General features: G+C 46.0%; 1 protein-coding gene across 15 annotated transcripts in view; it reads left to right on the forward strand.

The window, feature by feature from the left end:
• The window catches only part of Cit (citron rho-interacting serine/threonine kinase), a 176,924-nt gene that overhangs the window by 28,859 nt on the left and 131,721 nt on the right, over window positions 1-16,344 (forward strand). For all 15 annotated transcript variants that reach the window (XM_075981753.1, XM_075981762.1, XM_075981832.1 and 12 more), the window contains exons 6-7: window positions 12,126-12,268; window positions 13,379-13,469. In XM_075981753.1, the coding sequence (XP_075837868.1) occupies window positions 12,126-12,268; window positions 13,379-13,469 (234 nt within the window). The remainder of the gene's footprint in view (window positions 1-12,125; window positions 12,269-13,378; window positions 13,470-16,344) is intronic.

Here is a 16,344-nt window from a genome sequence, read left to right on the forward strand (position 1 = left end):
AGCACAGCTGTTAAGTATAAATTAAAATGTACACCAGTAATCCCCAACCCCATCCTAAAAATACATATACTGGGCCAGTGTGATGGCTTAGCAGGTTAGGTTGCTTGCTGCCAAGGCTAAAGACCTGAGTTTTGTTTCTGGGGCGCCTACAAGATGGAGAGAGAGAAGTAACTCTTGCTAGCTGTGCCCTCTGCTACACACACACACACACACACACACACACACACACACACACACACTCACACACACTCACAACACTCTCTCACACACACACTCTCACACACAGTTCTCTCTCTCTCTCACACACGTGTGGTGCTTGTGTCCACTCAGGTACACACACATAACCACACACATACACAGATAAAGAAATGTAATTTAAAAAGTTTAAAATTAAAAATGTGTACGCGGAAGAAGTATTAAGTAGAACCATGGTCTTTTGCTTTCTTATCTCTCTGTAGGGAGCAGATGCTAATGGAGATATGTGTCCTTTATGACCTTAACTATGTTTTACTGTGGAAAAATTGAATGCATAGATGTATATACAAATGAAAGGTTTTTTTGTTTTGTCTTGTCTTTTCTCTAGTAGTGCCAACACTCAGGGGGCAAAGGCAGGTGGCTCTCTGTGAGTTCCAGGAGAGTCAGTGCCACACAGACCTCTTTAGTGCTACTACATTCCTTTTGGTTTCGGGGATTGAACCGGGCCTTGAGCATGCCAAGCACACGCTTTTCCACTGAGCTACAACCCTGATCTCCAGTTCAGCATTTGGATGGTGGCATAGTTTTCTCTGGTGTCCGTTTTGGGGCCCGATTTAGGTTCTTAGAGGATTAAGTTCTTAAATGTAGAACGTGTATTCTAGAAACAACCTTTGTTCCTGGAACAGCTCCTGATGCGGGGACTCTCGTGTCACCTTGGGTGGGGATAAGGAGGCCTGTGGAAGGGAGCAGGGAGCTGCTTTTTGTTTTGAATTCCCACAGGGCATTTTTTTCTCTTTTGGTGATGTCACTGCGTTTGTTTCTGATGGGGAAGAATCAATCTATTTGCTTGGTTTCATATGATTGAAGCTCCTCCCTGGCTCCGCCCTGCTCTCTTGGTTTTGCTAGCTTGGCATAAGGTCTGGTTATACACCCAGGTTTGCATACAACTCAAGGGTCTTGTTGCCCTAGCCTTCCCTGTAGAGAGGGCTCCACTGAGCTTTCTTGTGTGGCTGTGGTGTATGTACGTGTTCATGTGGGTGTGTGCACGTATGCCAGAGGCCAGGGTTGCGGATCTACCTCAGTCACTTCCCACTTCATGTATTTTTCAAATAGCATCTCACTATATGGTCCTCACTGGCCTGGAGCTCTCTGTGTAGACCAGGCTGGCCTTAAATTTGTAGAGATCCATTTGCTCCTGCCTCCCGAGGGCTGTGTACCACCTAGTTCTACTCTAGTTTTAAGACAGGGTCTCTTGCTGGATCTGGGCTTCAAGGATTCTTTCTTCTCCCTGGTGCTAGAGTTGAGCTGTGTGCTACTGTACATGGCTTTCCCCATGAGTTCTGGGAATCTGAATTCAGGTCTTCATGTTTGCACAGCAAGCTCTTTCCTGATAGCCATCTTCCTATCCCCTCCTTAAAAAAGAGCTCTGTGTATGTGCGCACATGCGTGCGCACATGCATTCTGTGCGCATGCCTGTGGAGGTCAGTGAACAACCTTAGGTTTTATCCACCTCCTTTGGGATAGAATCTCTCATTGGCTGGAAGCTCACTAAATAGATTAGGCTAGCTGAACATCAAACCCTGTTTGCCTCCCTAGCTGTGGGATTGCAGGCATGTGCTGCTGTGCCCAGCATCCGGCATCCTTTTGTGGGTTCTGGGGATCAAGCTCAGGTCTTTACACTTGCAAGGCAAGTGTTTCTCACCAACTGAGACATATCCTTAACCCTTATCAGCATCTAAGATTGTATCCCAGAATACCAAGGTTTAATGATACACCAACTGAGCCATGTTCCTAACCCTTACCCACATCTGAGGTTGTGTCCCAGACTACTGAGGTTATATGATATAAAGCATATAAGTTACTTTATCTTTCCAAAGTCAGAAAGTTTCTAAATCCAGAAATGCATTCTACAGTAACATAAAGGGCTTCCTCACTAAAATAATCCCACTGTGTCAACTGAACACTTCTAGAAGTTTAGGGAACAACATTTTATGGCTTGCTCCTTCTGAAGTTGAACACTAACTTGTAATCCTATGGCAGAATAATTGCAGGTGTAGTTTAATTAGTAAAAAACAAAGCAAGATTCTGCCTCTTGTCCTTGGCTTGGCCATCTCTTCTCTCGGTCCCCACCTTGGTTTTCACTTGCGCTTTTCTGTGTTAACCTCCCTGGCATTCATCGTGTCTTCCCCCAGGTCTTCCACATTGTGCTACAACGTCATCCTGCTGTCAGAACCCCATCTCTCCTCCTGATGCCCTCTGGGTAGATTCAGGCTAGCCACATGATTGTTTACCAGGCCTTAAGCCCGTCCCTCCAAGTGTCTCCTTCATTTTACCTTCATCACAGGACTAACCCTAACTCCCAACCCCAACCCTCTAACCTCTAACCTCTAACCCTATTCCTTCCTCTTCACCTTGCTTCTCATCTACCCGCTCCTTCTTTTTCTATTGGTCTCACCATCCTCTATTTCTCTCTCTGGGCTGGGATCAGATGTTCTTTCCCGAATCTCCTTCTGGGCCTTCTGCCCCTAGGATGGGGGACCATCTGTTATGCAGCCTGCGCCCCCATACCCATGAGTCAGGTGAGTCTCTTGCACTAGTCTCCTTCCTAATGGGTGCAATTATGTTTTGATGCTCCTGATAGATGTTTACTAAGTAAATGCCTAAGGTATATTCACTGGATGAATGATTGATTCCACAGAATTCAGATTTATGTACAGATTTACCCAAATCATTTTATGTTAGCAGTTGGAGTTTAGAATAAAGTATGCAATTCAAGATAAGCCTAAGTGAGTCCCCACCCCCCCAGATTTGGAGTACTGTGAGAGGAAGTTGAATTTGAGATGTCTTGAATTTTGATGCTTAAAACATTCTTATTTAAAGTGACACTGATTTCTACAAAATTGTTTCACAATTCACCATTTGCTGTATAGTATCTGGATTTTTTTGTGAACCTTTCATGCTGAGGGGCTTCTTCAGGCTGTCCTGGCTCTCAGATTGAACTCAAAGCTACGAACCTCTTTTCTGTTTCGTTTACATTTTCATCTCTCTATTCATCCCAAATGATTTTTCCCCCAGTTGCATATTGAGAGATATTAGTTGTGGTAATAAAGGGAGCCCAACAGTTCGTGCTGGTGGGACTTGCTTGGTTGTATGTATTAGTTTAGAGCTCAGGTTCCTTCTATATTGTGGCTCTTCCACCTCTTAGGAGGCTGTCTTTCATGGGATTGCTGTTGATATCTTTGTTCCATCTGGGTAGTAAGAGAAGAGAGAAATTTAGAGAAGGAAAGTTTCCTCCACACAGAATTATGTGTGAAATTATTTTCTCTCGTGGTCTCTTAGCCAGAATTTAGACTGAATATCCCCGCTGCTCAGGAGGGACAACATGGACACATGCTGTCTAGCTGCTAAAATCCTTACTGACGATTTTTCATTTCTGTAACCAGATTAATGTGGGAAACTATTTAAAGAGAAAGAATTTATTACAGCCCACAGTTTTAGGTTCTCAGTCCATCATGGCAGGGAGGGTGTGGTAGAAAAGGGTAGCTTTTTTTTTTTTTTTTTCCAAGACAGGGTTTCTCTGTGGTTTTGGAGCCTGTCCTGGAACTAACTCTGTAGACCAGGCTGGTCTCGAAGTCACAGAGATCCGCCTGCCTCTGCCTCCCAGGTGCTGGGATTAAAGGCATGCGCCACCACCGCCCTGCTAAGGGCAACTTATTATGGCTGCCAGGAAGCAGTGAGAGAGGGAGAGAACACCTGTGCCTCTGGCCTGCCTCCCTCCTTCGTTCCATCGGGCCCTCCCCGCACTGTAGGGTACCATCACTCCTCTTGGGCTCTGCTTCTTTAGTTCTCCCTGGAAACACATCCAGACATACCCAGACACTGTTGGACGTTCTCCCAGATGCTTCTCAGTCCCATCAGTTAGGCAGAAACGTCTGACCGTTGCACTATGGAAGAATGGAAGGGTGGGTCTGGGGAGCAGTCAGCAGTCCTCAGGCTCCTAGCTCCACGTTCTGCATTCACTTTCATAGTGCTGTATGCCTGTATCCAGAATGACTCCTGACGGAATTCTGGCTTTGTTGTGCCGTTTGAGGTTAGCTTTTCATATTCTCTCAGTTTTCAATCCACACCTGTGCAATTTTGTGGCCAGCATTTCCTTTCTATGTAGGAACTATTTGGAAATGAGCTGTTTGCGCCACTGGCCCCAGGGCCTTTGGGGACGTCAGCATCTGTTTCCACCTTGAGTCAGGAGGGAGTTAATGAAGGCAGCCCCATTGTTTACGCTAGTAGACGGGCAGCTTATGATAGCTTTGACAGCGAGACATGTGCTGTTTTAATCTCTTGGCTAGGATTATCTGGGTTTCAGGCATGTGTTTGCATGTTATTGCTCTGGAAGCCAGGGTTTAGGAGGCTGCTGCCCATCAGAACACATGGTGCTTAGAAGACCCAGTCTCACTTTGATGCTGTTCCTTGTTGGGTCTCTGCAAGTCCTTGTCCTTTTCAGCTTGGGTTTTCTCATTGGTGAATAAGATAGTAATTCCTCCTTTTGGCTCAGATTCAAGTGCCTGCATGTGTTATAGCTGTCGGGTTCTTTGCGTTTGAAATAGTTGTTCTATGTCCAGGTCTTGAGGCCTGTTTCAAGAGAGTGCACCCAGAGTTTTGTCCTTTTTAGGAGCCGCAAACTGAGCATGGCCCCGGTTTGTCTCCACTGCCGGAGTCTCGGATTCAGGAGGTCCGACTGGGGTGCATGACCGTGTGCTGCTGCTGGTTAGCAGCATTGCCCTGGGAACTGTCGCCTTACTGCTATAGGCCCTGGTTTCTGTCTGCTTCTTTCTCTACCTACCCAGTAACGTAATGTACGCATGGGACGCCTCGTTCTTGGAGGCCCAGGAGTCGGCCCCTCCCCTCTTGGCTGTCGGCTTTGGGGCCTCAGGGGCTCCACAGTTCTATATGTTTCCTTTGAACTGACCCCCCCCTTTTGTTACCTGCTCTAACTCATGTCTCCAGTTACTTGGTCAGATTTACTGTTTCTTGCCCAGTGTGATCAGTGCTCTAAAAGTTTTTTTTTTTTCCCTCTGGGTAGCCTTGGCTGTCCTGGACCTTGCTCTGTAGACCAGGTTGTCCTCAAATTCAGAGACTGGGCTGCCTCCCAAATGCTAGGTGATTTTTTTTTTCTTTTAAAACACATGGCGGAATCAGGCTAGAATCCAGACTCTCAGAGATAGAGGCCTTCTCTCATCTTCTAGATGTTACCTTGCCCTTCCAGAAAAGTAAAAAAAAAAGGTCCCTGTCAGGGGTCAGCTTGCTTAGAGGATTCCCACCCCCCTCCCGATGACAAAGCTCAGAAACACTGGAAGAGCACATCACCATTACATTTTGTCGTGGTGCACAGTGAGTGTAAGCATTTCAAGGTGACGTTTCCGAGAGGTGGCTTGCACAGTTTCTCTTCTGGTGCTTGGTGCATTTGCTAGTGCTAAAACAAGGTACCGGAGACAGGGAAGTCTACAAGGACTCGGCGGTTTTGGCTCACGGCTCTCGAGGCTGGGAACTCCAGGAAAGTATCATCGGCATCAGGTTGGCATCTGGCCAGTTTTCTTACATGACAGCATGGTGGAGAGTGTCACATGCTAAGACAGTCTCCATGTGACACTCCTTATAAAGCCACTAACGCTATCTTCATACTTACAGTCTAATCCTAGTTACCTTCCGAAGACCCCATCTCCAGGTAGCATCATCATATAAATTTGGAGTTAAATAGCCAATGTGTAAACATTTTTCCCCTATGCATATTTGTGTTTGTGCATATGTGGGCATACATGCATGTGGTTGTATGTTCACATGTGTGTGCATCCATGTGGATGTCCAAGGGTGATGTGGGGAATCTTCCTTGATTGAACCACACTTTATTCACTGAGACAAGGTTGTTCACTTGAACGCAGAGTTTGCCGGCTTGCTCTGTGGATCGCTTGTCTCTGCCTTGCAAGTGTTGGAATTACGTAGGCCCTGCCACTCCTACCTAGTATTTCCATGGCTTTTGGGGTATCTAAACTAGTCCTCGTGTGAACCACAAGCGCTTTACCCACTCCCAGTGCTTTATGCCATCTCCCCAGCCCCATCATGTGAACTCTGTGTGTGTGTGTGTGTGTGTGTGTGTGTGCCGTGTGTACCCGGACATACTTGGAGTGGTCAGGGAGTCAGTTCTCCCCTTCCACCATGTGGACTCCAGGGAATGAACTCAGGTCCTCAGACTAGGTGCCAAGTGCACTATCTCACTAAACCCAACATGTGGACCTTTGAGCACACATTCAGACTTTAAGAATACTAAATAAGGAATAGTCGTACCCTCCTACCCATAAGCACACACGTGCACACAGACACGCTCGCACGCGCGCGCGCGCGCGCACGCACACACACACACACACACACACACACACACACACACACACACAGACACACATTTGTCCTTCCTTTTGACTTCAGCACAATGAGTGGAAATTGCCACTGCAGTCCTTGGAGTATAGAAGCAAAACCCAACAGTGAAGCATCCGCGCCTTCCCAACCAAACACGTGTAAGATCGGCCCTTAATTAGCGTTGGCAGCTGCTGCCGCAGAAGGGTCTGTCTCTGCTGGCCAGAAAGTCTTTGCTTTGAAAGAGCAAGTCCTTCGTAGCTCCAAGCGGGCTAGTCTTCAGATGCTGTCGTCTCTGCCACCAGGGCCACACTGTTTAGGCCTGTTTTGCCGGAGGGCTCTTTCTCCCTGTCTCATCTCCCTGCTTTTGATTGCTGTGTTTTGGTGATTTCCCCTTTTGGATATGCCTATTCTCTGTGTAGGAGATGTCTCTGGTCCATGCAAGGGTAGAAGATCGTTATTTCAATGCCAGTGCTCTGGCTGTTTTCCAGCCCTTTATTGTCTGTGATCTTGTCTTGATACTCAGAAGGCCTTTGTGTCGTCAGTGTAGAAAATGTAAGCGGAAGTGATGGCTGCATTAAAGCCAAGGTCCACCCAAGGGCACGATGCTGCAGAAACTTTGTATATGGCTGCATTAGGAAACTGAATTGGTTGTGCAGCATCTCACCCAGTGCAGTGCTGGGTGAACAGCATCAGAACCTCTCCCTAAAGGTGCACGCCCTCAGCCGGAGAGGTGGCTCAGCCGGAGAGAGGACATTCGCCCTGCAAACCTGATGACTTGATTTTGATCCCTGGAAACCATGTAAATTTGGGGTCCTCTTCGGACTGACTACAGTGCTATCCTCTGACCTTTACATGTACTCTGAGGCAGGAGGATTGCAGGTTTGAGGTTAAGAGTGGCACATTCTCTCAGAACAACGCAGATCCGTGGGGCTTGAGCACTCATACCTAAAGTTAGTCTCTGGAATTTGTATTTTAGCAAACTTCCTGAGTGGTTGGAATGAAAGGGAGAAAATAATTTTTTTACCCTGAGTTTTCTTATTACCATTATAATAATTATTTAATTATTTTTCATTTCACTTGAATGCCATCTCTATGAAGACACAGGGATTTTTTATTTTTAGTCCTTTTCATCCCTGATATTTAGAGCACTAGCACATAGTAAGCTTTCAAATATGATGGATGAATGTGTCTTATAAAAACATTTTGTATGTGTGTGCATACTATGACACATACATGGAGGTCAAAGGACAACTCGGAGGCGTCCGTTCTCTCTACCGCGTTGTCTCAGGAATCAAACTCAGGTTGCCAAGCGTGGTGGCACATGTTTTTACCTGCTGAGCCATCTGTCTGTCACATTTTTACAAAGTGTTCCTCCTAGTGACCCCGGTGGGCAAGCAGACTAGGAAAACCCTCCATAGAGGGTTTATAGCCTTCCTGGGCTAGCTGCTGCATTTTGGGAGTGATGGGCAGATCCGAGCATCACCAGCTCTCTCTGAGGAGCAGGGTTGGGGACAGAGACGCAGGGGCAACTTGTGGACTCCGGAACAACACCGGTGGTGACCTTGTTCTTCATTAGTTTGTAGTGTTCTCTTGTCCTTGTCTCTGGGTCACAGCCAGTCTTGATGAGGACTTTGATAGCGTCTTGGCCTGGCACCGTCTTTCACAGTCCCCAGGTGTTTCTGAAAGACCCCAAATCCCTTTTTTTTTAATCATCTCTTTAAGTTCAACAGCATGGTGAACCGAGTAAACTTAGGTTGCACCCCCATAAACTGCCTCCCCCGTGGGCTCCGCGTAGTCCACATGAGACCTGTACTCCACAGTGTAGGTATGGACTGTGGAGAAGGTCTCGGGCTCCTCAAGGTGACTGAGTGCCCAGAGCAGGTCTGTGTTGTGCAGCTGGAGATGTTGGTATGTTCACTGGGAGCGTGCTGGTTCCCGGGTTTGATTAGACTCCCTGATAAAGCTCCGTCCTATTCAGATGCTGACATTTAGGGTGTCTATTTTGGCCCTGAGCTGAAGAGTGTACAGGCTAGCAGCTGTTGTAATTTTTGTGGCTTGTTTTCTCAGTCAGTCCTGGCTTCTGAAGACATGAGAGGTCGCTTGATTCTCAGAAAAGACGCATCTAGTTTGGGTGGACATCTTGCACAGAGGAGTGAGGACCGTGCATCTTGCTCCCTTTGCAAGAAATGCTGATTTTCTGAAACTCTCTGCTGGTCCCTACTGAATAGAGTCTTCAGGAGGTGACGCTAAATACTAAGTAGAGTTGACAAGTGAGCTCACCAAAGTTGCCAACAGTTGCTGTAGTTTTGACTTTCTCCGCCTTAAACTTAGAAGCCATTCTGGCTCTCAGATAACAGAGCCCGAAGAAGTCTGTAACAGCGGTGTGTCATCATAAATATGCATTTTTCTTATTTTAAACCATCTGCGTTCTGGAAGTATGAGCGCGCCTGCTATTATCTGTGCGTTTCCTCTTGTTGTTTAAGACCCTTTTAATGGCAATATATATTTAAAGCAGACTTACAATTAGCATTCACCCACATCCCCAGGCCTGTAGAGAACCAGGTTGGGATGAGTGGGTGAGCTCTAGCAAGCCAGGTGGCTGCTATGGGCTCCTCTAAGGCTGAGGTGAGTAGCTGACGTCATCGTCAGCAGCTGTGAATTTGGAGGAACGAGTTTTACCCCGTCTAGGTGTTGTATGTGTTGGTGAATCAGTTTGCTTTGAGCGACTGTGGTACAGAATGGCGTCTCGCTCTCCCAGGGCGGTTGTCCACTGTGTGCATAGCGTAAGATGGCGTCTCGCTCTCCCAGGGCGGTTGTCCACCGTGTGCATAGCGTAAGATGGCGTCTTGTTCTCCCAGGGCGGTTGTCCACCGTGTGCATAGCGTAAGATGGCATCTCGCTCTCCCAGGGCGGTTGTCCACTGTGTGCAAAGCATAAGAAACCATGTGAACGGCTCGGTCTCAGGGTTATGAGAGGATGTGCAAGTCCCTTCCCCAGAGCCTGATGCTGGATGGACTTCCTGTAGTTTTTAGGAGGACCAGCCTGGGGCCTCTGGGGACCTGTGCAGAGGCTCTCCATCTGACTTGTTCTAGTTAGTGCTCAGTTGCTGTGAGAAACACCACAAACCAAAAGCACCTGGGGGAGGAAAAGGTTTATCTCATCCATTGCTTCCAGGTCAGAGTCCACCACTGAGGGGAGCTGAAGCAGCAATGATGCTGCTCTCAGGCTGACATCCAGCTGCCTTCCTTCCACAACCCAGGCCTGCTTGCTTAGGGATGGTTCCTCCCACAGTAGCTGCGAATCAAGAAAATGCCCCACTGACATGCCCCCCAGCCATGGGTGAGACGTGATGGAGGTGTGATGGGGTAACCCCTCACCTGAGGGTCCCTCTTCCCATGGCTAGCCATCACACCTGCCTACAGCTGTTTTCTAAGACTACAGGAACGACAAACAGCATTTGGGGAGGGTAACAGTTTACATCCCAGAACTAGGATCCAGTATGTGGTAGGTCTATTGCTTTTTTCATTGCTGTGACTAGATACTTGGCAAAAAGTAACTGGAGGAAGAAAGGCTTTATTTCAGCTTCATGGTGGGGAAGGCAGGGCAGGGGAGGGGTGGGGGCCTCATGTTCTTATCTTCGGCCAGGAATGGAGAGATGAACCCAGGTGCTCAGTGCATTCTCATTTTCTGCAGTCCAGGACCCCAGTCCATGGGGTGGTGCTGCCCACATTCAAGATGGCTCTTCCCTCTTCAGTTAAACCTTTCTGGAAACTCCCTCACAACCCCTCCCCCCGCCCCCCAGGTGTGTTTCCATGGTGATCCTAAGTGCAGTCAAGTTGACAGTTAAGATGAACCATCACCGGGGGTTTAGTATTTTTTGACAGAATGCATTTGAAAAACATCCTTTCTGGAAAGAATTGGACACAAGCTGGCACTGGTCAACAAGATGGGCAATAGAGCAAAGGGCAGGGGAACCGCTAGGAGAACAGTTGCAGTCAAGTGGTCCTAGCTTCTCACCAGCCAGAAAGAACCACACAGAGAGGGGAGGGAAGAATGGATCTCAAGTTGGCTCCAGGCACCGAGCCAGGTGCTTTCCTCAGGCAGTGTTGCAAGGGGATTAGTCTTATCTGGGGTGTTCAGGGAAGACCGGAAAAGGTTGAGAAGTGAAGTCACCAGGTGAGTCAGACCAAGGTGACTGGCCTTCAGGTCATTTTTTCTTTTTTTAGATTTATTTATTTATTTTGTATACAGTGTTCTGCCTGCGTGTATGCCTACAGGCCAAGAAGGCACCAGATCTCATTACAGATGGTTGTGAGCCACCATGTGGCTGCTGGGAATTGAACTCAGGACCTCTGGAAGAGCAATCAGTGCTCTTAACCTCTGAGCCATCTCTCCAGCCCATGACTCAGGAATTTTTACATCTGGTTATCATAAGATGAAGTAGGTTGGGGACTTAGCAAAGTGGGTAAAATGTGCATTGATGATTTTCACTTCCCTGGGGTGGAATTTTTCTTTCATTTAAAAAATTTTTTTTGAGACAGGATGTCCCTGTACAGCCCTGGCTGTCCTGGAACTTGCTCTGTAGGCTGGCCTTGAACACAGAGATCCATTTGCTTCTACCTCCCGAGTGCCAGGATTAAAGGCTTGTGCCACCCTTGCTGACCTCCTTTCTAATCAAGCATTTTAGCTATATATTCTGATTTATTTTTTATATACATCAAAAATATATTCTTTCTGATTGAAGAGGTGGGTTATTCTCTATCCTGTACAGAATGTTGCTTTCTGTGGTATGGACAGCTTTCCCCTGACATGAATAACTGGAATTGTGTGTTTTTAGTATCCAAGTCATAGCCCAGAATTTAGAGGCATCATAATTTAATTGGCCTCTTATGGATGGGCATTTGTATGGTTTTCAAGTATATTTCCCTTGTTATAAACTACCCAGTAGAGAACCTATTTACTTATCTATCTTTTATCTATGAATTGTAAGTACCAATAAAGTAAATTGTTCAGAGCGGAATAGCTAGGTCAAGGGGTATCTATTCATTGTTAAATTTTTAATAGAGATCATCAGCTGCCTTCCACACTGACTGTAAAGGGGAAGAAAGATTGTATTGCCTTTGCTCCGCGGCTCCTATACTCAGCCGTGTGCTGAGGGGAATGCAAAATGAATGTTAGCACATTTGCTGCCCTCCAGGAATATCCGTGTGTGCAGTACCTGATCCTAGGGAATGTCTGGGGTGTCAGCGTGGGCGGGCGTGGGAGGAGGTGGATTTATTCAACTTCTCAGGCTTGCCTTGCAAGCATCACGCACGGTGTCTGGCTGTTCTTGCATCCTCTCCATTCTCCTGGGTCATGTATGCCAAAGACCTTACCCTACGTCTTAGGGTACAAGCCACACATCCCCTTTGCTTTCCAGAGTCTTTGTGGTTACATCATTGTTAGGTGTTGTTTGAGGGTTCAGTTGAGGTGTTCCCTATGTGGAGTGTGTGAAAAATGAATAACTTTGCCATTCTCTGCAGGTCATGGAATATCAGCCTGGAGGGGATTTATTGTCACTTCTGAATAGATATGAGGACCAATTAGATGAAAATATGATTCAGTTTTACCTTGCTGAGCTGATTTTGGCTGTTCACAGCCTGCATCAGATGGGATATGTGCATCGGTAAGTGGGACCCCTAGGAGCATACTGAGAACTTTTCTGAGTCACACACCAGTCCCTACGGGGTCAGAAGAAATCATCATTTAGCCAGCCTGGCCTGCGATTGGCTAAAAGCTTTCTAAAATGTCTGGCGTCTTAGCACGTCCATTCAGCCATGGAACAGAGCTAGGCCTGCAATGTGCCTGCTTTGCTAGTAAGATGTGGCTGTCAGATGTAGTCAGTAGCATTAAAAACTCCTTTTTTTTGGGTTTATAGCAAAAACCCCTTTTGGTTTGTTTTTTTTTTTTTCTGACTGGTAGAGGAACTGGCGCATATCCTGGGAACAAAAAACGGTAATTAACAAAAGCTGTTCATCAAAGCCAGGCGGTGGTGGTGCACACCTGTAATTCAGATGGTTTTCATTTGAAACTTTACCTTCACGGCTCTTGTGTCTTGGTTGCTTGAAGTGATCTGGTCTTGTGGACTCATCTTTCACTAATGGATCAATATACTGAGGGAGTCATACTTTGATGGTGTTTTATGGGGGGTCTGGTAACTGGGAGGTGGGGCTGAGTTGCGTTCTTGTTGATGAGACGTGACCTGATGGTACCCACTGGGTTCCGCCTCCTTCAGGTTCCACTGTCTCTCTGCCGTGTCACGCTGAGGTTGCACGCTTTTTACCGCCAGCGTTAGTAAGTTGCAAAGATGTCCTACAGAAGTCTCTGTCCTCAGGAGTCTCTCCACATCCTTACTTCACCTCAGAATGGAGTAGAGATAGCAGATACAGATCATAGATATACAATTGTGGGGATGCAGAATTTGGGATACCATAGGACCTTGGGTTAGGTCTTTAGGTTTTTTGGTCTTTGTTTTTGAAATATAAAAATGTGAGCCTCTAGTAGAAATAACCCATCTCAAGCTTCACGTTTGCTTTTTCTCCCTCCCTTTTAAGAAAATAAATTAAATTTATCTTTCAAGATGGGTGCTAATCATTCCTATCTACCAGTAGGGAAGGTCTGCATAGCATAACACATAAACTAAGGTTTTTGGCTAAAGTGCGGCCTGAGGTTGGTAACTGCTTGTTGGTTGACACAAAGGCAGCACTAATTAAGGCCTTGACTTACTTTCTTACAGAGACATCAAACCTGAGAACATCCTCATTGACTGCACGGGACACATCAAGCTGGTGGATTTTGGATCAGCTGCTAAAATGAACTCAAATAAGGTGATTAAAATACGGCAGGAGCTAGCTCGGGGGTCGCACTGAAGAGCACTCTGTGGCGCTCGAGAACCTGGCAGATGTTAGGGTACAGTGGTGGACAGCATTTTGGGACCTCATCTGTCAATGTTTGACTCTTGTAGGGAGTGGGGTCAGGGGTCAGGGTGCAGAGATGGTTCCCAGACAGCGATGCCCAAGGTACCTGCTCATACCTTGCCAACTGTCTATATGAGTATTGTTACATTTTCACAAAAAAAAAGGAAAATGTTAATTTTATTTCCCCTTACCTCTTACAGAGACTGTTTTCTGTTACATCACTTTGGTTTACTTTAAAATATGTTGATGATACATGACCTTCTTTTTCTTAAATGCTCTCCACGTGCAGAAAAATTAAAATTAGTCACTAGAGAATTTGAATTAAACATCCTGTAGTGTCAAGAACTGATGTTCAAAATGACATTTTCAAGTCTTGGACTTTTGGTAAAAATTAAATTGTGTTCCACACGCTGATTAGGAAGCCAGGAGAGGAGCAGATCCACAAGGAGCCTACTCTGAAGGAAGGTGATAAAGTTACAAAGGAGGATGTAAAATCCTCTAATCCAGTTGACTAACACGTGAATTTCAAGGTCGGCTGGAGAAAGGGTCCTTCTGAGGGAAGCCTCGCCAGCTTAAGCGGTTAGCCTGATTTCACCACTGAACCACTAGGTGACTCGGGCAAATCCTGGGGAGCTCGGCTGTTCATCCTTTCTGTCGAAGACACAGATTCTACTTAAAATGCTAAAGTCGGAGCCTGGAGAAAGCGCTCCTCAGAATGTCTCCCAGGTCTGAGCCTTAAGTCCTTTATATGAAGGACAATATGTAAAATTACTTTTTCATCCCCAGATTCCTCTGGGAAAGGTGGATATTATTAGGTTGATATTAGGAAAAGGCTTAGAGCTGTGTTAGTTCTGTGCACTTTGGAATCTGGCCTGTGTGCTCTGCAGCCCTGAGAACTTCTTGAGGCAACTTACTTGGCATTTAGGCTGTAAGAGGAACAGGATCTCGGTGCAGTCCCAACTCAGCTCCAGCACTACTTTCTCCCCTTTACAAAAAGATTTATTTTTATTTTTGTTTGTGTGTCTGTGTCATTGTGAATGCGTGTCACATGTGTGTATGCCTGAGGAGGCCCAAAGAGGGCGACAGAGTACCCGAAGCTGAAGTTACTGGGCGTCCTGAGCTGCCTGGTATAGGTGCGGGGGAGGGAGGGGTCAAACTTGGGTCCTCCAGAAGAGCAGCAAATGCTAACAGTGGAGCCATCTCTCCAGCTCCACAGGCGATATTCTTATAATTTACTCATTTAATCATCATATTAAGAATTGTGTAATCAGGGGCTGGTGAGATGGTTCAGTATGTTAAGACACACACTGTCAGCTGATGAACTGAGCTTGATCCTTGGGCACACATGGAAGAAGGAAGAACGCTCAGCTCACTCGCAAGATTGTCCTCTGACCTCCACATGTGCGTGATGGCATGTGCACACACACACACACACACACACACACACACACACACACACACACACACACACACACGATAAATTAATAAAAATCATAGAAAAATAAAAATAGAATTTTATATATATAACTTTATATATATAACTTTATATAATTTATAGAAAAATTTAAAAGAATTATAGAATCAAATCATTTTATATTTTAAACTCCAAAATAAAGGGCATTAAGAATTTTTGGAAAAAAACCTCAGGAAGCATTTTATTTTCTATGTTTATTAAAAGATCCGTATATAATACTTAAAAAAAAATTAGCCAGATGGTGGTGTCGCACGCCTTTATTCCCAGCCTTTGGAAGGCAGAGGCAGGTGGATCTCTGAATCTGAAGCCAGCCTGGTCTACAGAGTGAGTTTCAGGGCAGCCATAGAACACAGAGAAATCCTGTCTTGTAAACCACCCACCCTTAAAAGAAAATAAATACAAAATAAAAACGAATGGGTGCTGAGGGTCTAGCTCAGCTATAGAGAATTCTCTTTGCATGGGATGAGTCACTGAGTTTCTTCCTTCCCACCCAAAGTCATGTATAACCCAGAAACAGATATGAAAGCTCAGACATTGAATTTAATGGAGTAATATACAGGGGATAAATTAAATAGCATAAAACTTTTGTGGGGTTCAGAAACTCACCAACTGTATTAGTGACATTAATAAACTAATGTGCTTTGAAAAGAGCTACATTATAGGTTTCCAGTCTGTCAGTCACCTCTCACCATTGCCTTTTGGGTTTGGGGAGTTGTGCTGTGCACTGGATGTTTAACTAGACCTTTGATCTCTACCCACGAGATCCAGCTACCACCCTCTGCTCAGTTATGACAGCCCCAAGTGTCTCCGGCACTCCCAGAGTACCCTAGGGTGGAGGGAGAAGAGCACCCTGGGTTGAGAATGGCAACCGTAGATTGAAAAGCACCAGAGAAATAATTAGAGTTGGCAATATGTGTCTGCAGTGAGAAAAGCCCGTGGGAAAAGGTAGATGATGATTTATCACATCTGCTCCGTAGATACAGAGCAGTGGAGAGAAGGCCCTGGGCTGGGAATGACGGCTTATGCTTTAATGCCAGTACCCAGGAAGCAGACGCAGAAGGATCTCTGTGAGTTAGAGATCAGCCTGGTCTACATAGTGAGTTCTAGGCTAACCGGGGCTACATAGTGAGTGCTTGTCAACACACACACACACACACACACACACACACACACACACACACACACACACAATATAGACATACAGAATCGTCCTGTGTCTCTGCCCTCTCTTATCTCTCCACCCCCTATGTCAGGCCTACACTCTGCTAATGTAGATTTCCCTAAAGCCAGAACTTTAATGAAAATAAACAC

Source organism: Microtus pennsylvanicus, chromosome 1, assembly GCF_037038515.1.
Source record: "Microtus pennsylvanicus isolate mMicPen1 chromosome 1, mMicPen1.hap1, whole genome shotgun sequence".
In the NCBI taxonomy this organism is placed as follows: Eukaryota; Metazoa; Chordata; class Mammalia; order Rodentia; family Cricetidae; genus Microtus; species Microtus pennsylvanicus.